Here is a 27,621-nt window from a genome sequence, read left to right on the forward strand (position 1 = left end):
CATGGCAACCAAATCATCCCACAGTGTTGTTAAACACCACATGAAATGAAATCCATCACTCTCTCTTGACTTGAACTGTTTCTACAATCTGCAGCCCACCAGTCAGTCACCATTGCAACACTGTTGTTGATGAAGCAGACCAATCAAGTGATTTCCTTGCTGCATTAGCACCGCTGTACGTCATACTGTGATATTTTGGTATTAGACCTGCAGGATGGGGATAGGTTCATTTATGACTCTAAATTGCCCGTAGGTGTGAATGTGAGTGTGAATGGTTGTCTGTCTCTACATGTTAGACTGGCAACCTGTCCAGGGTGTACCCTGCCTTCGCCCAATGCCAGCTGGGATCGGCCCCATTGATCCATTGAGTGGTATTGATCGTCTTGTCTAACGTTGGGTCAGTACACGAATAAGTGCATTTTCCAAAATATATATTCCTTTACTACAAGTCAGTACTTTTACCTCATAAGTAATGCTTAATTTCCGTTCCAGTGCAGGCCAAAACAATTAAAAAAAACCTTCCTGTCCTAATACATCCTGACTGCTCGGTAAGTGTGCTCTTTGTATTAAGCCGCAAATTCTTGTAATCAGATGAAAACCCTTTTGGAACATTCTATCAAAACCACTTCATTACTGAAAATGTCAACAAGAAAAGTGGGTTTCTGAATTTAGTCCAAAGCAAACACAGGAACATTGACAATTTCACTGTAAACAAATTAATCTGCAGGATTAAAACAATTTAAACAGTGTTCTCTTCTCATCAACCGCTGCACAATGACTCAACATGAGCTTCATCTCAAACACACAGCAGGATTAGATGAAGGTGATGTTGGTTGCCAGTCATAGTGTTGTAGGCTGCAGCACCATGTTTGTATTTAATTTCCCCTCTCTCTCTCTCTCTCCCCTGGCCCTGAAATTTGAACCAATTATCCTTTCCTCTAAATAATGTTTCCAACTAAACAATCATCGCCTCACTTCAAAGCAGGATAAAATGAAGACTAACATGCTGTTATTTTGGGCTGCTGAAGGTTAAAATGCATTGCAAGTGGTTGCAGAATGGTCACTTCATTTCATCTGTTTCTATGGCAGCAGGTGTGGTATGCATGTTTATTATGTGTGTTAATAAGTGGTGTCCTTGTTCATAGTGTGTCCGCGTGATGCCTTTGTTTTTGTGCCTCCACTGTGCGCTTGCAGCATGTTAGGATTATGTGTGTGCTGGAGCTGTACACACTGTGTGCCTCTGCTGTGGGCATGAGTGGCTAAGCAAATAACAACCGTGTTAGCGCACAGATGTTTGCCGGCACGACGAGTAACAAATTCAGAGTCCTCATTTTCTCCACACACACCTGGTGGCATCCAAGTGCTGGTGATAAAGCATAGAAATAGTGAGGGATAATTACCAACAGGCAGCCAGGCGCGGCGCCTGCAGCCGGCTGTCAGGAGTTGACAACTGGGGGCGGGACTTTGGGCGTGGAGAAGTGAAGAGGTTTAATGGGCTTAATTCACTTTTTGTCATATAGGCTTCATTTGTACGCGCTCATCCAATTAGCCACTGAAATGTAAGAGGTACAGAAATCCCCCGGGGCCCTGGAGGAGAAGTAGGAGGGAGTGTCAAGAGCTAGAGACGGTGGCAACAAAGCCTAACCGACCAGCCAGCTGCCATCACGGACCTGATCACCGAGCAGGGACTTGTCTCAGTGCTCTGTGATCCAGGAAGAAGCAAAAGTCTCGAGCAGGTCAAATAACAAGGCAGTCCAGACCTGGCATTAACAAGCGACTTGGGTGAAGTACTTCAGTTCGCTCCTTCCATTAGAATGTGTCTCAAGTGACCACATAAAAGGCAAAGGTTTGCAGAGACCAAACGTGTTGTGGACCAGCGGGAAACAGCTGTATCCTACATATCTGTTGATTTGGGTACATAAAAATATAAGGCCATGATCTACCAGCGGCCTCCGGGATCTCCATGCCGCTGAGACCAGGGAAGAGAGTGGGTGGGCAGGTGTCAGATCTGTGTAGAGCATCAGAACTAACAAGTCTGACACACCAATGGCAGTATGATGATAGCATCCCAAAAACAAGAGTCACTCTCAGGGGTTTCTGTGTTATAAAAAATACAAAAAATGTACAAATGGCTAAAATTCACAGAGGCACCTAATGGGATAAAGACCTACAATACAGACCAGGTATGCTCCTTGGTGTATTCCAGGCAATATATAATATATCTCTCTGGGCTTTTTGAAAATGTCACATGTCGTGGAGCTACAGCAAATCAGGTCGTACTTCTACTTACACAGAGGACGTAAGAAGTGGCAACAGATACATTCGCAAACACATGGCTAAAAGAATGTGATCATATGTGGTCCAGACCACCTACAAATTTGGTGTTAGCAATCGTATCTCAATACTTCCCCAAAGCATCTTGGGTGCATTCACACCTGTAATGAGTAACACCAGGGTCAATAATTCATATGCTCAAGGTAGAACACAAATAAACATAAGTGTGAGGAAACAATAAGAAAGGTACCCAGAGTACCCAAGTTCAGGTCAGACGTCTGTGTGGAGTTTGTATATTCTCCCCGTGTTAGCATGGGTTCTCTCAGGTCCTACATGGGACCCGCAGCTCAACTTATTCCCCAGGCCCTTCGCCTTTTTGATGCCCCCTTTTGTACACAGAGATGAATCTGAATTCCACTTTTATAAGTTGTGTGGGTTCATGTCTTTAAGCCCTGTTCATTGCTGGTTTGTAGAATGCAAGGCATTTCTCCCTGCTGGTTACAACAACTTTATGATTCGCTTTTAGCTTACAGAGATAATCACGGCATAAAGATGCTCGGTGCTTAGAATCAGCATTTTGGGTCTCAATGACATGCAATCACCAGAGAGCATGTGTAATGTTCCTTCTGTGTCTGACAAACGAGCTCTCACACTTTAAATCAGGAGTATTTGCTTTTCTGAGGCACTCGTGAGAAAGTGAATGTGTCCTATGATCCATTTCCACCAGCTCTCTCTGGCTATTTTCCACTCTTCTACTCCTCCCCATCTCCGTCTCTCACACTCTCAGCCTCTCTGCTCTCTCTTTTTCCTGCAAAAGAAAATTACAGCTCTTCTTGTATCCCATCGACATTTCCATAATGTCTTTCTATACCTCTCTGTCCTCCACATAATGTCTTTTTCTTTATCATATTTCTGGTGTTTCATAAGGCACTGACCTCAAATCCTTCTGTTTTCCCTTCTCTTCTTTTAAACAGGTCGTTTGTCGGTTGCTCCACCGCTGTGTTTTAGACAGAAATAATAATTGGAGGGATTGCTCTGACATTTTGCACATTCGTGTTCCCCAGAGGATGAATCCTTTAGACTTTGGTGATCCCCTGAGTTTTCCTCTAGCGCCATCATAAGGTTGACATTTGTGGTTTTGAGTGAAATGCCTCGAAAACATGGATTGCCATGAAATACATGAAGTACTGACATTCATGTACGCTTTAGCTTGAATTGCATGAACTTTGGTGATCACTTAATGTTTCCTCTCGCACCATCATCAGGTCAGAATTATTTATTTCCATCAGCCGCACCTCGCGCTTATTAGCAAACGTTAGCATGTGAACTTGGTTAACCTTATACCTGCTAAATATCAACATGTTAGTGTTGCACACTTTAAAAAATAATGCCTGGACGGGGGTCAGCTAGGAATGTGGCATGTGTCCAGGTCCCTCTTAAGGTGTCCAGATGCTCCAAATAAAGTGCTCGTTACATGGTCAACTAATCCGGGCCCCTTTTCGTTTGCTCTCTTTATCACCCTTCGACCATGCTTACCAGAGAGCAATATAGCTTATGTCCCTCTCTGTTTCTTTTCCCTCACATTAACCTGTGAACACAGCAGTTTCTTCCTGTCAGCCACGCTCCGTCTCCCTCAGTACCCGTCACACAAAGGACTCCCATGATCACACATTATCTCTGGCCTCTCCTCCAGCGTCTCTCTCATTACTCTCCTTTCAGTTGACGGCTTAATACTTTGGGTCTTTAGCGAGCGCTGCTGTCCTCCCTCGCCCTCCTTCCTATTTTTCCGAAAATTAAAATCCATTTTCCATCATTCCGCTCTCGTCTCATTACAGCTTATACTCCATCTCCTGTGGCTGCATGAAAAGAGGAATCAATGCAGGCTTTTCATGAACACTAATTCCGTCCTCCGCAAGAGACCTGCTGCATCCAGGAGGGGATTTCACTGCTCCTCCTGGGGTCACTCGGACCATAAGACACAAAGTCTGTGCAATCAGTGTAACAGAAAGTGGACAGACTTGGGGTGTATTGTGACAACAGTGTACTGTGGATTCTCCTTTGCATCAAGTCTGTTTTCACTGTGGTGGGATCATCAATCGTTATTATTTATTTTCTCTTTTTGAAAATTTGATTTGTGATATTGTTGAAATGAATGAAAGACCAAATAAAACCATTCCATTGACGAACACCTATGTTGCAGTTTGTGTGTTTGAGCCCTGAAAGGAGTGAGGAGAATCCCCTTACAAAGACTCACGATGTTCATTTAGATAACTGATCGAGTTAGACCTCTCTGATGAATCTTAATACTGATGGATGCAGTGATGTGGAGATACTCACACAACCTCATTGTTGCTGTACAGGGAATCAATTTGTCACAGCAGATTAGATTATAGTTAATTTCATGATTGAACCTGTTAAACCTTATAGTTAGACATGAAGGCACTGAAGATGTCTGAAATCATAAATATAGGCCACTATACAGCGCTCCAATTATGCCATAATTCAATATAAAACATAATGTGCAATCAAGGGTCTCTTCAGGACCGACCATACCATCATGCTCAATTGCAGGATGCAAGACTTGAGGAGTGTTCAAAGTTCTATTCTATAGTCTCCTGATTCCCTGTAATAGTGAACAAGTGGACAATTTCCTACGCCTGCTACAACTGCATATTTTTTTTTAGATAGAAAATGAAACATGAGTTTCTCTGATGAAGTGGCTGTAATCTGTTAAAGCTGTGCATAAGTGGTGTTCTTGTTTCTTCTCTATTATAGAAGGGTTTCCGGGCACCGTCTTCACGAGGTGGTTGCACAAGCTGAGGGTAGAAAACAAGCAGGAATGACTAAGCTGATGAAAAGGTCAACGCCTGAAATTGTTTCTGCACCACAAACAGCATAAATCACGAACGCAATGGTTGAAAATATTCCTGTAACACTTAGCAAAGAGCTGTCCAATTGTCTCATCGTAATGATTTTAATAAGGTGGTGGATGGTGTTGCTGTGAAACTGACAGCTCACGTTGTTTCTCTGAGTTTCAGGCTATTCTGGTGTTTCAGTCAGCCGATAGAGCTGCTGTTTACACTGCTGTCAGCTAATATGAAATGTTCACCAACATAACACATCTGGCTATAATGTCTACAGTGTCTGATGGCGAACAACACAAGCTATGTTACTAATATGATATGCAGAATGAGGGTTGCTCTTTCCTTCTGCAGCAGGTAAACAGCAGGATTTCCATGATAACATTATTTATTATTTGTTAAAGCCGACAGTTATCTATTTAAGTGTGGGGTGAGGTTTGGAAAAGAAGGTTTTGGAAATGCCAGGATGTTGAGTTTGTGAGTTTTCTACCTGCCTACTGCAGGCTCATTCTCTATCGCTTGTGAAAGTGAAACCCAGCTTAATGAATGGTGTCCTTGTGTTTTTCATTTTCCAGAGAGGAGGTGATGTGGTGCTCCTACCATTGTTTGGTGTCTCATCAGGTCAATTCATATATGTTTGCTCTTTATTTATTAATATTGTCTTCTGTTTCTCACATCGACTCTGTAAATATGATATTGCATGTCTATGAGTCTTTAGTCTGACGTAAGCACGCTTTCTCCTCTATCTATTTTGCAGGGCACCATCACTGCATCCTACTGAGGTAATTGTGACAGTTATATTGTACAGATTGTTACGTTTTTTTGGAGCCCCTGAAAAAAACCTCGACTTGGCCGACTGGAGCCATCTGTATAATGGCAGAACCTCTGTGTTGAGGTGGAAAATCCCTGTATTGCAACTATATTATAGTATTAGTGGTATTAGTGTTATAGGTGTTATGTCATTGTAAGTTGTAACATCTGAGTGACTGTATAGTTGAACCTTGACTAAAATGCAACAAAAACCAGAGGGTTTTTTTATTCAGCATGCAGAAGTTGATATTAATTCATGTCGGTGGCGCTGCATCGGTGTTTCATCTCTGGTTCAACAGCTTCGTCCTTGTTGGGCAAATGAAGGCTTTCCATTCAGATTTACAGGAACGTGGCGTGATTGACAGCGGGCGATAATCTGGAGGATCAGAGACCCCGGTTTCTTTTTGTAGTTTCACACTGAGACACACCTGCACACATTCCTGCACCGACACAGAAACAAAGCTGCTGCTGTGAGATTAGGTACCAGTGGGGTCTTAAAGGGATAGTTCGGAATTTTGGACATACAACCTATTTTCCAAGTCAGCCGGTGTGTTCGAGACGTCTGGAGATGTTTTCAAGAAATTTCATTCAGTTCTTCTAGTTGCCGAGTTCGCTTATGCTATGGCTAACGCAAGTCAATTGTTCTAGTTAGCATGGCATTAAAAACAGTCTTGCCCACTCCACAGTGCACCCGAGGCAAATCAATTAAAACACTAGACTGTTGATGTACATATCTGTGTTGATAGAATAATATTTGAAACAAAACTAACCTTGCATCGCATGAATCATCCATTTTTTGAGGGACTAGTTTCTCAGCAGCAGCGGAACTTAACTTTGCTCCGTTGGACTCAAAACTCTAAGACGCGCTGCTCGGAATCCAGCCGGTAAATACACACCTGAACACCGCCGATTTGTCGGCACTTATACCCCCAAGACTGTCTGAAAAGCCCTTGGAGCTCACACAAACACCGGGCAGCCCACGGCCGCGCGAACCTACAATTACGCACCGCGAACCCGAACCTCTGCTCCGTCCATAGACCTGTAAACCCTCGGACGCGTTGCATGGGATTCCCTCCTGGCACCACCAGTCTCCGTTTGTTTGGTCCCGGTTCTCAGCTCCAGCAGGGGCTATCTCGGTCTCCACAGACGCTCGTTCACGTTCTGCCCTTTGAGCATCCCTCTCGCGCAATTCTTCCTCTGTATATTCAGGCTCGTACAGGTATGGTTGGGTTTGGGTGGAAAAAAACTCCTCATCAGAGTCTTCAAAAGTTTCAGTATATTCTCCAAAAGTGTCCATTTCTGTGAGATTGAAGAAACTAGCACTGCAGGCTACTCTGGGTCTGTAGCAATGACAGCAGGTAAACAAACTATTATAGAACCGGTAACTTATAAGTGCTAGGTGATATCACTCCGCCGCTGCCATAGCCTACTAGGAAGTATGACACGCTGCTGCTGCTGCTGAGACATAAATCCTTAAAAATGCAAGGTTGGTTTTATTTTAAACATTCTATCAACACAGATATGTACATCGATAGTCTGCCGTTACAATGGATTTGCCTCGGGTGCACTGTGAAATCGGTATGAGTGTTTTTAATGCCATGCTAACTAGAACGATTGACTTGCGCTAGCCATAGCACAAGCAAACTCGGCAACTAGAAGAACTGAATGAAATTTCTTGAAAATGTCTCCAGACGTCTCGAACACACCGGCTGATTTGAAAAATAGGTCTTATGTCCAAAATTCCGAACTATCCGTTTAAGCCTCTTTAACACCACAGAGGAAGGCTAATAATGGATAAAAGATTGGAGTTAAATATTTACATTTACATTACATTTAGGTCATTTAGCAGACGCTTTTGTCCAAAGCAACTTACAATAAGTACATTTGTCAAAAGAAGGAAACAAAGAAACCACAACGTATCATTGCTGATAGAGTAAGAGCTAAAAATAGAACAAGTGTTAGGTCCTCATCTGAGTAAAGTAGTACTTCAAGAGCAACAGTGATCAGAGTGCTATAGGTAAGGTTTTTTTTGTTGTTTTTTGGGGTGGGGGGTGGGGGTGGGGGGGGGGGGTGGGGGAGATAATGTTGTTATCTCCCAAAATTTCATTAAGCAACATAGATGACCCCCAATTTTATCAACTTTGATCTTCTCTCATGTGGCTCATTACAGCTGGATGTTACTGTTGACAGGAATATTGTAGTAAATCATAAAACTTTAAAAGTATGCGAGAAGATTTGTAATAGTAATGGGGCAATTATGTCTGTGGTGGGGCCGACTACACTAGATCCATTTAAACACATTGACCTGCAGAAACATGCCCTGATCCTAAGAAAATGGAAGAACATTTGATGTTAACTCCCACAGTGATGCACACACACACACACACACACACACACGCGCACACACACACACACACACACACACACACACACACACACACACACACACACACACACACACACACACACACACACACACACACACACACACAGTCTTTGATAAGCCATCTTCACTCTCCACAGTGTGTCTTCACAGGAGTCCCAGTGACTGAACATCTTTTATCGCTCTCGTAAGTCTACCTGCCTCTGCGGTGCCTCTGTCAGCAGCCCAGTGTGTGTGTGTGTGTGTGTGTGTGTGTGTGTGTGTGTGTGTGTGTGTGTGTGTGTCCATTAAAGGGATGAACTTGGAAAATATGGCATTTGAGCCATCAGTGCTCCCACCCACCTATAAATCAATAGGAATACACATATATGAAGCACCGTGAGATGGAGATATAAAGAAGACAAGAGGAGTTTACTGCAGAAATACGGTTCTGTGACTAAAAAATAAGACTTAGAGCAGACTTTTTAAAGGGCTTTTTATTGCCTTTTTTCAGTACAGCTGGAGAATGACTGGAAGGGGATGAAACACAGCGAAGGGCTGGAATCGAACACCAGCTGATGCCAAGGACTGAAGGAGACTAGGCTCTTCAAGGTCACCCCAAAGCAGACTTTTTCTAATAAGGCACCACTTCTGAAGTTTTAAAGTTTTAATCAATGGTGTTAGTTTGTTGTCAATAAGTCATGTACTGCTTCATAGATCAGCTATAGATAAATTATTAATACATTTTGGCTGCCAGGTTCAAGAAACAGCCCTTTGGCCGGGGTTTAAACTCAGCATGACTCTTATCTCTTTAGCGTTTTAATTACTCAGGAAGGACCCCAGCTGCGTTTGCTGACTCGTCACCCACATCTCCCATTTTAAATTAAATGTTAATATGAGCAAATGGAAATTCAGTCTATTAATCAGGCTAAGAATTCGACTCCAATGGACCATTTGACTACTTTCAACACCATCTAAGAGCAGAAGAGAGCCACAATTCATCCATTAACTACCAATAATTGCAAGCTTGGATTATTTTCAAAACATCTTATGAATGATTTCTCAACATTTATGAGCAAGCCTCAAGATGTTCGACAACCTGACAACCCAAAAGTTGCTGTAACTAATGGCTTATAAGTGATATATAAATAATGAATGAAGCTTTAGGGGGCAGTATTCAACTGTTCCCCTCTGTACTGACTCCTAGTTAGACTCAGCTGACCAGTGAGCTGATGTAGCATCAGTCCTGACTGGACACTGAAAAGCAGCACAGCTTTGAGTCCTGCAGAGGACCGACAGTGTGGCAGGCTCAGGGTTTTCTATGAAGAGCTTTTTCTTAAATAGAAAGAAGGAAAGTTACTAGAAAAGTCTAAATTTGATTCAGTGATGCGTTTCTTTCTTGATATAAATTGTAAACTATAATTAATCACTTTATCGCCACAGAAATTAGCAATAAAAAAGTATACATGTAATTATAAACACATTCAAATCCCGTAATCCTACTGTGAGATCAATTTAATTATTTGTATTAGTTTATTTGACTGTGAAAGCACAATGAAAAATAACTGCAACTAGACAACATGTACAAAGGCACCTGTAATGTAACTTTTCAAACTCAAGACACTTTGTATGGTTGTGTGCCTGTTTTTCACTCAACTCAAAGGCCTGAGAAGTGAAGCTCAGACAAGAGGAAAGGTCAGACAAGAGGAAAGGTCAGACAAGAGGGGAGATCTGAAACCAAACACACAGCCTAGAAACAGAAAACACCAGGAATTCACTCACAAATAAGTATTGCTGCAAATTTCCTGAATCTGGCTAGACGTTACAAAGTCATCCTAAAAGATCATATGAGATTAGAAAATTAAAATGACGAAATGTACAATTATGATAATCGTTGTCAGCTACTGATTAAAACATGCAGGAACAGATGCAGATAATAGCTGCAGGGATGATGTATATTTGTTAGTCAGCAGAGAGCAGAAGAGCAAAGCGCGTGTTCACAAGTTCATACATATAAAACACACAACCAAGAAATATGTTTAATTGAACAATAAATAAAAATTCTATGGAATTATATAAACACACACAATCTTTTTGTTACATACTTTAAGCAAAGATGCCATGTCGTTTGGATGTTACAGAAGTATTTCAAAAAGACTTGAGAAGCGTCTCATATCCAAGTTAAGGCAGGATATTATATCTCGGAGCCAATGAGATGTGGGCTGGCTCCTTCCAGTGAGACTAAGTATCTGGCCAAAAGTGAGACCAGGGCTAACTATGCAGTGCTCTGTGGATGCTAACAATGCAGTGCTCTGTGGATGTCAGATGAAGATTGTCTCCTTCAGTAATTCCAAAACAGAGCTACACGACGGTGCGGAACTAGATTCCACTTTAAGATGTTGAATGTGGTATGAAAGACATGTATTAACAGATTTTTTGTAAATGAGGGCACAGTCAGCACATGTGGATGAGGGGAGTGTCATTGTTTTGCTTTTGCCACAGGTGGGGGTGATATCAGGTGAGAATATAGTGTCTGACCTGTAAATATTGAAAGAAATGTGTTTTAGGGTATTTGGGAATTTGTCCCATAGTTGATTGAAAGATATCAAAATGGTTCGGTCGATGTTTGAACAGATCTTTAAACCATCGGATGCCGTTCTTGTGCCAGTTGTGTCGATGGGATCAACAGACGGTTGGAAGCAGCAGGGCTTAGAGGGGAGAGGATTGCTGGAACTGAAATATCCCAGTCTGATTTTAGCCCCCGAGATGTCTGGTTCCAAAACAAGAAAGTGATTCAGCAGCCCAGTAATAGTGGCAATATCAGGAAGCCCCATTGAATCTCTGAAGTAGGATCTTGTCAACTTACTTTGCCATACCAAGATACACTGGGGATTAACTGAGCATATTTATTTTTATATAGTGTTTAAAGTAAGAGAGGACCACGACAGCAATAATGTTTTAGAGTTTTAAGTTTGTTTAATTGCCATGTGGCTGTTACTCCCAAGTAGGTAAATTGCCTTTCTTTAATTTGAAAAGGTACGTCATTGTTGATCAAATGCCTCCCTATGAACTTGAAAGATAAACTTTTGTGGAAGTGTATATCTTGATGAGGATATTTTGTGAGGAAACTAATGGAACAGAAATGTCTAATCAGGTTTACCTCTGGACATGTGATGTTTAACTCACACACCAGTTACATTACCAAGTTCCACTGATTACACACTTCATTCACAAATTACAAACCATACCAACAGAGGTCACGATTACACGTCATTCATATACTTTCAAACCAGTAGGCGGCATTTTCCTAATTAAACAATATGGACAGATCAAAATAATCCATCTAAATGAGCCAGTAGAAATGTGTGGCGTGTCCACACCCACAGAGACACTCGGCCAACATATTCTCAATATTCATATTCTCCGATGCTCTGATGCTCGGTCTGTGGCAAAATGTCAGGTCTGTACGGGACATTGACACTGTTCTCTGACCGTTAAATAATGATGCGGCTGATTTGACATTGTTGTTAGAAGAAAGCGCAGTGCGTCGATATCAGACGCCGAGGGACGCTGACCGACCAGCGGTATTGGTGTTGGGAGTGGGTTGACTCTTTTATTCTCATTTTGCTGTGTTTGTAGAACAGGTTGTTACATCGTTGCTTTCTGTATTTCAGGCTTTCCCCTGCCTGTCTGTCTGTGTGCCACACACACACACACACACACACACACACACACACACACACACACACACACACACACACACACACACACACACACACACACACACACACACACTTCAGCTGCAATCATTCAAAACCTGGCACCTCCCTGCAGGCTGGTGCGGAGCTGTAGGTGCATTTATTTGTTCTTTAGAATGTGTGAAACATTCATGAAATAAGGTTTTATTCCTCTGAGTCTCTGCTTCCTGTCTTCATGCATGCTCAGACACCACTGCACTCTCTCACTGAACACCTCTAAATTGTTAAAGCTTTAACCAATGAAGGGGTTTATTAACCAGGAAGTAAATCTGTTAAGTGTGGGGAGGAGTGGATGCGCTGGTTGTTGTAAGAATATGAGAAGAGAACCATAAGCACCAGGTGAAGATGTGTGATAAGGGGAGATCTACCAACAGATGGGTGCTGCAGGACAGGTTTTTATGCATGTGGCACACTGACAGCAGGTAGGTCCCATGCTACTGATTACTCAATCAGGTCTGCAGCCCTGGAGCGAGAAAACACACGGTAACAGCAAAGACACCGAGCAGAGCGGCTGCCACAATATGAATAATCATTGGATTCTGCAAGACTGTGAACTCAAGATCAAAAAGTCCACACAGGGTTGATGTTTGATGAGGATTATGGGAGTAAAAGGCTGGCTGCCTCCTGGCAGATAGAATTAATTTATTGAAAAGCTGAACAGAAAGGAACTCCTCAGTTTAGTACTCAGCAGTTTGCATGTGACAGTCAGTGGAGAAGACACAAATCCCTTCAGGAAGCACACTTACTGATCTGTAAGGTTATTTAAGGTAGAGGCTGTGTATATAAGCATGTCAGTGCTTAAAATGATGATCCTTTGATCTTTGAAAATAATCTGTTATTCTCATTTTTCCATGTCTGCTGGTGCAGCACCAAGGCATTTATTTTGTGTTGTTCCATGAGCAAAGCAAATCATTAAAAACAAACGTAATAAAATGTGATACGTTCCAGTCTGCTCTAGTCTTTGTTCAGCTGTTCAGATCATAACTGACATAAAAAAGTGGGGGAAATACAGTTTTACAACATTAAATGACACAAGAAACTGCTGAGCACGTCAACAAAAACCCCAAACGACGGGAATAAAGAGAGTAAATGAGAAGAGCCCCGGAGGCACTGCAAAGTGAGCAGGTGTTTGAGACTCAAATGCACCACACATTCTTCCAACATGGCTGAGCTGTGTGATGCAGACAGCTTGCATGAGGCAGAGAGAATGATGTTTGTTACTCATCCACAAAGTGAAGTGAAGTAATGGAAAGTAACTTTTGGTCACAATGAGTCAATTTCCACCAGGTCATTAACACTAAATATAACATGTCCCGAGGAAATTTCTTTTGGTATTTTTAAAATTGGTTTTGTATTGTATTACGATCAGATTCCCTACTTACTTCTTATTTCTGTTCTTATCATTCTATAAATATATAAACCTATATATAAACCTTTTTGGATGCATTTGAATTCATTTGAAAGTATTTGTTCGTTGTTCCTTTAAAGCTGAATATTATACACAAGGTCAAATCAAAATTGTCCATATATTGATGACGAATGTGATAAGTGACACAACATGCCTTATACGTTTTACAGGTTAGGGTTAGGTATGGTTTTTCTTTCTTGTCTACAATTTAATAGTAAATATTGGGACTGCGTCCTCTAAAACAAGCATTCACAAGATTTTAACGTTCAGTCTTATCAGCGCTCTAAACCAGCCCAGCAACAGAATATGTTCTGATAGTAAACTGAGTCAGCCATCCTGTATGCACCACACGTCATTTAAATATATATATATTTATCTTCTTAAAATGTAATGATATGCTTGAATGCATTTTTCAAGGCATTCAATTCAAATACATTTGAAGGCCGATGATTGGTGTACCGGTACTTTTGGGCTTTAATATGTTCTGGAGCTATATGTTTGAAATGATCTACAATGACGGCAGGGAGTATATTAAAATCTTAATGCAAACCAATAAGTATTGAAGCAGAATATTTAGTTTGATAAAAACAGTGTAAATTTTACAAATTATTACATCTAATCCTTTTTTATATAGAAAATGTTGACCTTTGGACTTTACAGCACAGTATATTTATTTATTTATTAAGAAACCACATTGAGATTTTGAAACTCATTTACAAAGGGGTCTTCATCCTACGACTGTATAAAGAAGACAACCCAACTTTCTCATATAAACTCCAATGATGTGTACAGAACCCCGAATCAGACAAATGTAACACAGAATGATGTACTGAATCTAATATTTTCACCTTCCATGCATATATAAAAAATATCACCTAATCAACTGACAGAGACATCGCTCTAATTATTTTTCTTCCTTGAAGCAAAAGAAAAACAGCATTTGTTATAGTAGAAATCTAACTTCACCTTATTTTTTATTTGATTTTTTTTATAGGTTTTGTTGATGTACAAAAGACAAATTGTCGTCTTGTAGGAAAAAAACAGACTCGTTGAATCATCCATCATTATTTATAGGAACAACTAGTAACCTGGAGAGGCACATCATTTTGGTTTTGTCAACATTTAGAACAAGTCTCAAGTCACAGAGATTCCCCTGATCATCAATAAAAGCAGGATGATGCAGAACAATAATGGTGCCATCCATATAAAATGAAATTCTGTTTTAAAACATCGCAGCACATTCATATAAATAAAGAAATAATCCAGTCCCTTGGCCAGTACACACTTTGTGTTCAACCAAAACACTAGAGATCGACCGTACCGCTGCTTTATGGTTGAATCAGAGTTGAGGAGGAAATGTGGGCACAAACATGATTACCTGTGGAACAGTTTTATGGGAGCTGCTGCTTTTCATAATACTTACTGCATTGAAATGACCCGTAATGTTCTGCTACTCCTGCAGATAGCTGATTGTTCCCCAGTCTGCTGGAGATGATAATGAAGTAGCGCTGAGACTAAAATCCAGCAAAGACTCAATCCATCATTGGGAGCACAGTGTGACACTGGAGGCAGTTCATCTCTCTTGTGTTTCGAGCAGCTGAGCTGCTGATGAGTTTGAACACTAAAAAACCTTATGAGGCCTGGAAGAAAACACGTTGCAACATTTAAGCTTTATTTATACTTTATACGAGGCTCCACAGATGGTGTATGAGCTACCAGCACAAAGGCGTTTAAGCCAGGCTGAAGAAATGGAGTCAGGCTCGAGTGCGCCTTCTTGAATTTTTCTCAGTGGCTAAATAAATTGGTCGCTCAGACATGTTAATAGTGCTTTGATCAGTGAAATATTTGTGACAGTCATGCCTGAATAAAACTTGAGAGGGGCCCAAACAAGCACCACAACAACCTGATGACATCACTTTCTGGCTTCACTAAGCATAAACACACCACAGTGGTTTATAGTACCTTTATGTGTTTTTAAAAGACTGATTTATAGTGTTTTTCATGTTTCACATTTTCAGCCACATATCGTTAATATAACAGCTCAGCACTGTCAAAAGCTAAACTACACTGTTTTATGTTTAATTGTTCCAAACTCCCACTTTGTGCACATTCATCTCATTACATAATGTATTTTATGTATTAACTCATCAATACATCGATTTGGTTCAATTCATCCATCACATCGAAAATCCACGTCAGCTTTTTTTTTTTGTAAAGTCAAAGTTATTTTCGCTGCATGATAATGAAGCCGTGAGTGCAGAAAAGCAACATTGTCACATCTGGGACCAGAGATAAAAGCCAGCGTGATGTTCACTGTGATGGTTAACATCACAACAAATCAACACATCTAAAACCATTTTAGCCTGTGACCCCCAGGAAACAGGTCTACGTCTATGCCTTCTGTTGCACAGAGAGCCTATGTGTCATTACTTTCTGGAAACCGGGCTCATGTTGCTGCATTTGTCCCATTACTGAAGAATGTGTTGCAATATTTCATAACAGCATTACGCGACTCCTCTGGAACCGAAGTGCGGTGCATATTTCCTGCAGCTCCAACACACAGATGAAGAAACGGTGCAGACAAAGTCCATGACCGTTAACTAATGTGGCTCGAAACATATTTTCAAATCTCATCTGAGCTTCAAGATTAAACTAGAAAATAAATGAATCTAGAAATGAAATATAAAATATTTCTGTTGGAGGTCATGTGGCACCCCCAAGACACCCACAACCACCTACTATTCAGATTTCTCTGTTTCGCTCTGCTGCTCATTTTCCAGGCCTTGTGTCAGAGGAGAGCTAATTAGTGCTGGCCTTGTGACAATGTTGACCTCTGTGTCTCTGTTTTCCCTGCCAGCTTCCAAGCTCTATTTCCTATATCCTTTCCCAAAAGTCCGGCACTTTTTACATCCTAAACCGTATGGAAGGAATAGAGGAGGTCTAACTGAAAAATGTCTGGATGCTGAAAACTGAAATACATTGTTAGAAAAGCTGGAAACTAAACTGTAATATTGTCAAAGATTGAAGTTGAAACGAAATGCTCCACACTGTTTAAAATCTGTATGATTAAAAGCCAGGTCAGATTTATTGGAGTGTTCAGATAATTGTGTGGTCCTGTTTTAGAGTGTAGGGGTACTCAGAAGGCATATTTCTTATCTGTCGACAGTCATTAGTAATGCCATGAAAATCGTATGCTTGTTAAACATTCTTCGTTTTAGGAAACTCACACTGTATACTGTAAAGCACATACGTTGCTTTGGCTCAAACACCACTCACGTACAAACTCCCCCACACACATTCACACACGCCCAGACTCTCAAACACGCACGTTATGCACGTGTTTGTCCACGCAGCCATGAAGAGAAAGCTGCCTCTTCATGAGAAATTCCAGTCGTCTACCCTTCCAGGGAGGGCCGGCGATGCTGCAGGCCCGGACACGCACCAGACGGCGGAGGAGCATGCAGACGGAAGGAAGGAAGGCTCCGTCCTTATTAACCTGTCCTTTGAGTCAATGCCTCTAATCAATACCTGTAAGTGCTCTGTATATTGTGTTGCTCCTGCTTTCACCAGGGTGACTCTTTGTCTCAAAGCTGTCCTCACCAATAAAAATGACAGCATTCAGTCTTAAAGAGAAATAGGTTCCCACTGAATTCCTCTCCCTCATAGAGAGTATCGCTGTGCTGTCGTGATAACCAAACCTGTTCATTTGTGTGGAACGCTGACAGCACATTAATCTGGGAGTTAATCAGCTGGACTCCTCGGCAGGAGCAGAGCTCATCAACATGGTGTTAAGAAAATTGATTTTTAATAGCACATCTCCCTACTTTGTGCACAACCAGACTGTGGTGAGTTTTTTTTACAATGTGAAGGATGACGTGCTGCTAGTTCCTTCATCATGTAAGTCTTCATGCTTCATGCACAGAAGGAATTTATAACAACCAACTGCTGACACAGGCTTTTAATTGAGTTGGGAGTGGGAACACGTGAACACACACACACACACACACACACACACACACACACACACACACACACACACACACACACACACACACACACACACATAGTTGGCATCTTATGTGAGTTAATGTCTCACTTATTATACACGTAGCCATGAAAATCAAACATTAATGTTTCAAGTGGAGGTGAAACTGTACCAAGTGGAGGATGAGGTTATAGCAAGCTGTTACTGATGGTGATTGATTGATTGATTAATTGGTTGATTGGTTGATTGATTGATTGATTGATTTTAAGCGTTAGACCGTCTAATATAACCGAGGATGGACAGGAAAAATGGTTAAAACTTCATAAGATCAAGCCGTGTCCCAAAACCACACTAAATGCTAATTCTATACAGTATGAACAAACAATCGTCATACTGTTTTAGCAGTTAGTAATATTTATCACCATAAGCCTTACTCTAGCTGTAATTCAGAAGGGGAACATTTTTGTGGCGGATGTTATTTGTCAAGTTGAAGAAAATAAAAAACACCGTTCTTTGTTTGCACTGTAAACATGTAAATCATGTTCTTGTCTAAAACATATTTCACCACCGCAGCAGCACTTTGGAGCCAAACCCTATTATCTTAGCTCACTGTAAAGACTGAAGGGAAATAGCCTGCTGGTCTCAAAGGTAACAACATTCACCTAGAACCTCTAAAGCTCACTAATCAACATGTTATATCATGTTTGTGTAATTTGTAGTAATTTTGTTTTGTGACCTTACAGGTTAACTAACCATCTGCTCACAGTATATACCAGACACATTGAGCCTGAAGACACAAGAGTGGAATCTATCCATCTTCTCTTCTAACTCTCCAAGAGAAGTATAGAACTGGTCCTTTAATGTGAACTGCTTTTTTTTTAAAAGATGAAGGCAACACACAAGATGTCCTTCAAGCATCATCATTAATCCATTGTGAACCAAAATGAAAAGAACAGCATCCGTCTGAGATTCCAGTCTGGTATGTAAGCAAAGGTGCTTTGTATCAAAAGAAAGGATCAAAATATGTCCTCTTGAAAACATTATCTTTCACCTTCGTGCCCCACCCTGCACCCTGCACCCTGCACCCTGCACACCCCCGTCCAAGTGAACACAATAAAAAACGCACTCACATACGAGCAAATGATCCACATTAATTCCAGAGAAGTAACAGAAGCTCCGTCTTGGCACACGCAGCACATTTTCATCTCCATCTGTATAGTAGACTGTAAGAGTATGTCAATAGGCTGCACTTGATATCTTTCTGATAAGTAGCAGCTGTGGAATTTACTCTAATCCCGACTAATGGACGGGCTGAATGGGTCTCCTTGCCATCCCCTGATCCGAATGGGTGCCCTGTTACTGTTTCCCAAAGAGGGGTCCAACTGTGTGCTCAGCCTGAAGGGCTTCCAGGGCGTCCCCGAGAGAAAAGGAAGACCGGATCTGTTTCACTGTCCAGCGCAAGATGATGTCGAGGGAAAACAGATGAGATCATTTTGCATCTTGCAGCAGCAGCAGCAGAGATTTAATTTTGGCATGGGACCCTGGGGACACAGAGCCTGGGTGTCTTATTTGCTCAGGTGCCTGCATGTTTGTATGAATGAGTGAGTGTGATGACCCCTGGCCTGAGGAGATTGCAGTAGGAGGAAACGGCAATCATCAATAGAACATAGAAAGCCCCGAGACCAAACCCCAGCTAAGAGTAACACTGTGTTATTGCTCAGCAGAGGAGGAGGAGGAATCTGGACTATAGAGAAAGTCTCAGACTGAGAGAGAGGTAATCGTAGCGCATAGGTGTGACGCAGGTGTTTGCTGGAGAAAAGTTTGCAAGACGCGCAAACAGAAAAATCCTGCGGAGGGCGAGAGAGGCGCGTAATAACGCAGAGAGGAGCAACCGTGAGAGAGATCCGTGCGATGGAAACCGGTGAAGGAGGACCCGGGCTCGGCTGTTCCACCTGCTTCTGACCATTTTGGGAGGATGAAGGGCTTTTTGCTTCGGTGCCTTCTTCTCGGGACGATGTTGCGGCGGAGCAACATGCAAATTGATGTACCTGCCACAGGTGAGTTGATGACGCCACGAAACAGCGCGTGCACGCAGCCGAATGACACGCGAGCACGAGACGGACCGAGTAATGCATACATCGATCGACAGTGTGGGATCGCTCTCTTCTTCGGGGTTCAATTAGGAAATGTAGATGTTTTGTTAATGGAAGCTGGATTGAAAGTTAAACTCTTTTATGGTTAAAACGTGTTTGGTGAGTCAAAGAGGAACGCGGACGATCATCGCTGTGTTTAATAAGTAGCATCAGGCCGGGATCAGACTGGTTTAAACACACGGACGGTGTTGCCCCACGCAGCTATTGTGTGCTGGTGCATTGCACTGGTTCATTACTTTGAATACAGTGCATGTAATGGGTGTGTCTTATATGGTCACGGTTGATGATCTAGGCTACTCGATATGTAAGAATGGTGTTTAATAATCATCATGAGTGTAGTGTACATAAGCATTGTTACAGGCTTCCATTTGAAAAGTCACTGAGAAAGACATATCTTATAGGCTAAAGTAGCCTAGTGTCATAGGCTACTACTAGTAAAACTACTAGTAGTTTTTTAAGTGGCTATTTGTATTGTACTTTTACTCCACTATTTATCTGACAGCTGTACAATTAATAATAGTTAAAACTTGTAACAGCTAAAAGTAAAATTACTACAGTACCAAGTTTTGAATAGTTCTGCGCTTACATTTTGATGTTGAATGCAGGACTTTTATTTCTAATGGTCTATTTAAAAAAAGAAGTGGTATTGCTAGTAAAGGATCAGGATACTTCGTCAGATGATGTCAGATTTTCTTTATAGGTTTAAACTGGAAAAGATGCCAGTTTTCTGAGCTGGACTGACATTGTTTATGTGACATCCTATGGAAGAAATGATCAGGGTGTAACCCTAACTGAACCAAACTACGGAAATGTCATCTTGTCCAAATTATGACACCACTGGAGGTATTCCATCCAAATTACAAACATATGCAAGTAAAGTGTGTCTACCAGTCCCAGTGTATAAAACATCAGCTGAGCAGGAGTGCCTGAGTGAGTCTTAAAGGGCTACTCCAGCTATTTTTAAAAAGGGGCTCACACTTGTTGCAAGGGAGGTGGAGGTATCCTATCCTTTAGCTATATGGGTTAAACCCAAACCCTAACCCTAACACAGGTTAGCCCCTTTCTGCCTGATGAATGTGTCTTTCAAACCCCACGACCCAAGTTTGATACACAGGGTGTCTCTTATAATTGTTTTAGCCCAAACTGAGATAACGCTGATGACATCACTGACGCCATCAGGGTTATTTTCCTCAGACGTGACAAAGATCCTGCAGAGTCACGTCTCATGTCAAGACATGCTACTTGTTTAACAAGCATGTAGTAATATACTCCCCATGTCTAGTAAACACACCTTTATTTATGAAATTGGCGGAGTGTACCTTTAACCACAGAACAGTGTGTTGGGTGTAGATGTTCAGATTAAACAAGATATAACATGTTAATTAGTGAGCTTGTGGAGGCTCTGCAGGCCTCGTTTCCCTGTCTTAATGCTCAGCTAACCAGCTGCTGGATCCCGTTGATCTTATTCAGAGAGTGATATCAATCTTCTCATGTGACCCTCAGCAAGGAAGCAGATTATCGTATCGCCAGATGTGAGAGATCTGAAGGGTGGAATGGGGGCTGAAAACACAAGAGATAAAAAACTGGCACCGATCCATGCAGCGCTGAACTTAAATTAAATTGGTCTCATCATCTCAGTAATTCAGGTAAACTCTATTGTTCAATCGTCGATTTGTTGACTTATTAGGTAAATTAGAAAACCCCCGCGGTTAAGATTACACCAAGAGATTAGATGATTTTGATACATTGCAGACTGAATGGTCGACCATCTGTCTGATGTTGATGTCAATATTGCACTCAACGAATTTCACGGGAGGCATTAACATGCAGTTCATCTATACTACTATAATATATATATATATACATATAAAAATGTCCCCAGAGGCTTCTTCTTCTTATCCAAATAACATCGTCTTCTCTGTTTCGTTTAGACGTTGGGTTTAATGATTATGAACCACTGCTACAATAAAATAACATGTGTGCTCTGCAAAGGAGTTAGAAATGGACCATTTAGAAATGACTTGTCTTACGTTCATACAGCACTTTAAAATCCACCTCAGATGCAGTGAGTGGAATTGTTAGGAAACATTCAGTAGTCTCCAGGAAGAACGGAGTGAGTCACCAAATGTACCGGACAGATATCTGATTGGACAAGATGGCGCTTGCAGGTATAAAAACATCTTTTCATTGACAATAAATACACAGAGACAAATCATTTCCGATGAGGAAATGGAGCATGCACACTTCTGAGGAATTATAAAAGGTGGAAGTACGTTTTCATTCAAGTGGAGAGATCCCAATATGTGGGGAAATGCGTTTTCTTAGTCTCTCTGCGTCCCTTTTATGGTGGGTTAGTGATTTACTTTACATTAATGAGATCAGTGTTGCCTGAGATACCTTAAATCGGTGTTATATGACTGAGATACTAATAAAGTAATTATGGGATGATTAATCAATGCCAGCAGTTTCTAGTATCTCCATTTTATGAAAATTCTATGTTAAGCATTAAGTAAAAACGTGCCGTCTGTGTCTTGAACCAATGCCTAGAAAAGGGGGGAATAAGAGTTCTGTTGGAGCTGCTATTGCCAATATATTCATGTTCACTTTTACCACTGATGAGCTCCGTTTTCAGTCCCAGTGGACAGCTGCTCCTCCACAAAGGGGTAAGGTGTAGAAAAGCACATCGCACCATTCTGCACACTAAAGAAGATCCTTGAGGATAGTAAACAACGCTTTTTAAAGTCGCTTGCTTTGAAGTTTATGGATCCAGAATTTAAGACTGCACACATTTCACAAACTTCCTGACAACACAAAGAAAAAATATTCTCAGAGACGGGTGTTTGAAGATGGTTATTAATGTGTATGTGTGATAAACATAATGTTCATTATTATTTACTTCTGCCTTATGCTTTTCGAACATATATTTTTAATCCTTTTTTTAATTCTTAGTGGTCATTCCTGTTACTTGTTATTTGTTACTATGTTGTGTTATGTGCTAATCTAATCCAATCAAATCCAAACACATGCTGTATGCTACCCACCCAGCTCCAAACCGAACACAAGCAAACAAGTAAAACGCCCAGCTGGTGAACATAAAGAAGCATTCAGCAGCCAAAGAGTTAAAGATCGTGAATACTGGACTTGTATTTGCCAGTTGGCCGAAAACATGACCCTAAATAATTGATTATGTTACTCTGCATGTCCTGGATGTGTAACTGTTTGCCAACAAGTACTTCATATCGACATAAAGCTTATCATGTGCCAATATTTCCTCTGCCCCTCTCTGATGGCATCCATTTAAAAAATGATGACTCGTAGTAACCCTGTCAATCAAAACAAGAATGACCACTTTTAACTCTGACCTTCCTGCTCTCCCTGCTGTTGTACAGTGTTTAACTGCTGTGAGGGAGACATTCTCCTCCTGCTGGACTCTTCGGGAAGCGTAACGAACTACGAGTTCCTTCGCCTGCTGCTCTTCGCCACAGAGCTTCTCCGACCCTTCTCACTGGGCCGTGGCCACGTGAGAGTCGGGCTGCTGCAGGTGGGCACGAAGCCCACTCTGGACTTCGGCTTGGACGTCCACACCAGTCAGGAGAGCCTGCAGAAAGCTCTGGGGAGCGTCAGCCAGCTGCAGGGAGACACCAACACGGTGGCGGCGCTCAGCGTGGCCCAGCGGCTTCTGACGGAGACGGACGCGGATGTGCCCAAGGTGCTATTGTGGCTGACGGATGGCGTGCAGCCTGGAGACGTGGACAAGCCCATGTCTGACCTAAAGGCGCGAGGGGTTTCTGTTTTAGCTGTGTCTACGGTACATGGCAACTACCAGGTGTTAAAACGTGCAGTGACGCCTCCGCTGGAGTCTCACCTCTACTCTGTGGACATAGAGAACATCGACATCATCACAGAGGACCTGAGGGAGGCCATTATCAGTATGTGTGTGTGTGTGTGTGTGTGTGAGGCAGATATTTCCAGAGTTACCAAGTTTCTATAGTTTCATCTAAATTAGCCTCCCTCCATTTCTTCTGCCCCCTCTCTTTTTCTCTCATCTTGCCTTATCTGTAGAAATTATTCGTGCAGAACGGCTGCGTGTGGTTCATTTGACTTCCCACAGTGCTGTGCTGCAGTGGCGTCCTGTCCTGAGCACAGGCAGCGGTTTCTACGAGCTCTCGTACAGCTCCATCCGGGAAAACAACACTGAACGTAGACGCACTCTGCCGGGCCAGTCCAGCTGGGCGGAGCTGACCGACCTGCAGCCTGAAACCACCTACACCGCCGCCCTCCGCCCAGAGTCCAACCAGAGGCTGTTCAACACACTCTCTGTTAACTTCACCACACTTCCTGGTGAGAGGATTTAAATGGGGTTTCCCCTTTAAATCATTCATGATAGAAGAGGAACAATCTCACCACAAGGTCCATTCAGTTGCTGTTATTGTTAGTTTTCAATCATTTTGCACAATCCAATTTTCCTGCGACCTGAGATTTAAGGTTTTCATTAAGCACATTATTGATTTAGTGAAGCACACTAAAAATCTAACTCTGCTATCAGATGCAGCAATCTGTGTAAGGCACACTGTGTTTAGACCTGAGACCATTATAATGAACCTTAATGTGCTGCAACTATTCCCCATCTGTACCTGTATCTTGCCCCCGTCTGTCTCCTCTCCCCTCAGATGTTTTAAGCCCAGCAGTGGTCTCCGTGTCAGACTCTGGCCCCCGTCAGATCCGTGTGAGCTGGGGGCCCCTGCAGCTGACTCGAGTCCAGAGGTATATGGTGGAGTATGGAGCTATTCCAAGCGGAGACGTCCACAACGTGACGTTGACCAATCAGCAGAACTCTACGGTGCTGACCGGCCTGGAGCCGGGCACTCAGTACCTGGTCACAGTCAGCGCTCTTCATGTGGATGGAAAAGAGCGAGCCATGTCTGTCCGGGCATGCACTCAGGAGGGTACGTTTTCACTTTGAGTGCATTACTTTTTGTGTCTTTCGGTTTGTCGTTGATAAAAACATTGAATTTGTTCTGTTTATTTCCCTTTTAGTCCATTTGTGAATTCCTACTTGACTCACAGGCTGTTGAATCTTTCCCTCGCGTTCCTGTATGTTTTTCAGTTCTGCCAGCCCTCACTGATCTCCAGTTGACCCCAGTGGAGCACCAGGAGGTTGAGGTGGCGTGGCAGGCCCATCAGGACGGTTTGAAAGGCTACTGGCTGAGCTGGGAGACAGATAACTCCCACAGCTCCACCTCAAAGCCCTCCATGTCCTCCGTCTACCTGCCTCCTAGTGCTCGTTCGACGCGTCTGTCCCACCTCGCACCAAGCAGTCGAGTGTGTGTGTCCCCGCTGTACGCCGAGGGCCGAGGAGACGGGTTATGCTGCACTGCAGGGAGGCACACAGATGGGCTGAGTTGAATATGACTATGTGTTAGTATTAGTATTAGTATTGTGTTCACACATAGCAGGTGTGGTTCATCAGAGGGAGTGTCATTTCCCATTTGATTCTCTCTGATAGAGTCTAGCCATTGGGGTTAACAACCACAATCTGCAGCAATCAGGCAGCTGGAGAGAAACAATAGTGGGTGAAACCGAGCATTTTGAGGGCTGGATGCACGAGATAACTGAATCTTATTATTCAAAGTTCAAATGTTCATCTTGGAATGAATTACAGTAACAGAAAGGGCTTTATCACATAAGCCCAGCTCTCTGAGCAAAATCTGACATAATTATTCATTTTTATCATCACCTTTGCAGGAAGGCTGAACCACCGCAGCACCGCACATTTGTTCCAACATCCAGTTTCTAACATTCAGTTAATCAGGCAGGAACATGAAGCGCAATTTATATTTATCATAATGATTATCATTCTGTAATGTCAACCTACTCTTAAATTGCACTGTGACATAATTACAGGTGTGATTACTTGAAAATATCTGAAACTTCTTCCTGGAAGCATTCTTAATGGTTCAATGTGTGGGATCCGGACAGAATATTAGATGGAAACATTAAAAAAATGAACCCACATGATCAACAGAATGATGTGAAGAGGTTACGTTGTTGTCAAATATTGTGATAGAGATGTATTGTCTTGCAGAGATATCTACTGAAATGAACATGCTAACCAGCTAGCCACGGCCCGTTCTGTCTTGTAAGCGTTAAAAGAGGAGATATGGTGTTTTATCACTGTGGTACAAGAACATGTGTAGTAAAACCACGTCTTCACTTGTTGGCTGACTGATTCTAGTGCCGTCTGCTGTAACCCTCCGAACATGGCAGCTCCATTTACACACGTGTGATACGTCATAACTCAGGACTGTGTCCCAGCCGTCATTCAGTCCTCGGGCCTCACGTTGACGGCACAAGGTCCCGCTGGAGAACACTCTTGGCAAGTAAAGAGATGAAGTTTGATGCTGCAAGTTGCATTACATTAAATAAAACACATCTTTAGTGCAACTATTGACAATACAAACCAGACTGAAAAACAAATGGCATTAATATTTGGTTTTGATGTGGCTGTTTTTCTGCAGCTATGGTGTTGCTAAACTGAGCTAAGCTCATTGTAAACCACAGATTGTAAGGCAGCAGTTTCAGCAGTTTTGTCAGATTTACAGAGACGGCGGGACGTAATTAGCTGGTCAGTCATTACACATTGCACCTTTAAAATGTAGTTAAGGTAAAGTGCTGTCCTGCTGCCCTATTCCTTCCTCACTGTCCTGAAATGACTGGTATCACCCATCATTAGTTCACACTCCTACTAGCAGTAAATTATATATTTACAAGGCCAAGGTTGAGCACGGCTGAGAAATGAAATAACTACTGAGTTGTGGATTGTAGAGCATAATCACGCGATTAAAAATGTAAGTGATAACGTGCAGCCTCACCTGAGAAGCATATATGATCAGGCTGAATTGCATTTAGTTTTCACTCCATTATTCATTCATATCGGTGGAAAGAACATGATATGATCATGTGAGCATAAATTCAGAGGTTTGTATTGATATAGGTCATAGGTCATAGGATCATAGGTGAGTTTAACAGTCACATTTCTTTACTACTTTTTACAAATTGTATTATTTTTCTTCAAATACTAGTTTTCGAGTATATTATTAGCACCATTGAATACCAAATTAGAGGACTATTATGACCTCGCCTGTTAATGTTTTATCAGTTAAGTATAGCACTTTGAAATTTATAAAAGCAGTGTTCTGTTGTGAAAATCATCCAAATAGCAATAATATACAAAAGTTATTTAACACAAAGTTATTTTCAAAAATATAGGGACGAGTGATCCATCCATCATCTCCCACTTTATCCTGTATTCAGGGTCGCGGGGGGGCTGGAGCCGATCCCAGCTGTCATTGTGTGAAGGCAGGGTTTACCCTGGACAGGACGCCAGTCTATCACAGGGCTAACATATAGAGACAAACAACCATTCACGCTCACATTCACACCTACGGGACATTTAGAGTCATCAATGAACCTATCCCCATCCTGCATGTCTTTGGACTGTGGGAGGAAGCCGGAGAACCCGGAGAGAACCTACGCTGACACGGGGAGAACATGCAAACTCCACACAGAACCCAGGGCCCGACCCGGGAATCGAACCCGGGACCCTCTCACTTCGAGGCGACAGTGCTAGGGACTAGGGATTCATGCTATAAAATATATTGGAATAATCTTTTTTCTTTGATCTGTGACCAAAGTAACAAATGCTTTGATTTTTTAAGTCGATCATAAATTAGTCAGAAAAATATGAACTTTTCTCTTGGTTTCACTCAGTCAGCTAATGTGGTGATTGTAAAGCATCCAGATGATTGTTGTATTTTATGTTACTGACTCTTCCGATCTACTTATTCCATACATTATCTGTATCCTGTTTATATTTCCTGTAAAATGCTCAGAAGTGTTTAGTGCTAATAGTGAATTTGCACTGTGAATATATTTTTTTAAGTTCTTGCTTTGTATTTAACTGTATACTACTGACTTTGTCTGGTAAAATGTTTTTTGTTTTGGTTTGGG

At 41.9% G+C, this 27,621-nt stretch overlaps 1 protein-coding gene across 1 annotated transcript; it reads left to right on the plus strand.

Moving 5' to 3' along the window:
* The first annotated feature begins 18,706 nt into the window (after positions 1-18,706).
* On the plus strand, positions 18,707-27,595 carry LOC311029136 (von Willebrand factor A domain-containing protein 1-like). The gene is made up of 5 exons (XM_084034102.1): positions 18,707-19,515; positions 23,001-23,540; positions 23,674-23,952; positions 24,282-24,557; positions 24,719-27,595. Exons 1-5 carry the CDS (start codon positions 19,434-19,436, stop codon positions 25,015-25,017), a joined length of 1,476 nt encoding a protein of 491 aa, XP_083890228.1. The 5' UTR covers positions 18,707-19,433; the 3' UTR covers positions 25,018-27,595.
* Positions 27,596-27,621: the final 26 nt, after the last annotated feature.

The sequence above is a fragment of the Eutrigla gurnardus genome (assembly GCF_963514095.1).
Source record: "Eutrigla gurnardus genome assembly, chromosome: 2".
Lineage (NCBI taxonomy): Eukaryota > Metazoa > Chordata > Actinopteri > Perciformes > Triglidae > Eutrigla > Eutrigla gurnardus.

Bases quoted from the DNA above. Each gene is read 5' to 3' on its own strand.
- LOC311029136 (XM_084034102.1), top strand. From the start codon at position 19,434: ATGAAGGGCTTTTTGCTTCGGTGCCTTCTTCTCGGGACGATGTTGCGG. The intron at 19,516-23,000 runs GTGAGTTGATGA...GCTGTTGTACAG, and splicing joins AATTGATGTACCTGCCACAG to TGTTTAACTGCTGTGAGGGA. The intron at 23,541-23,673 runs GTATGTGTGTGT...CCTTATCTGTAG, and splicing joins CCTGAGGGAGGCCATTATCA to AAATTATTCGTGCAGAACGG.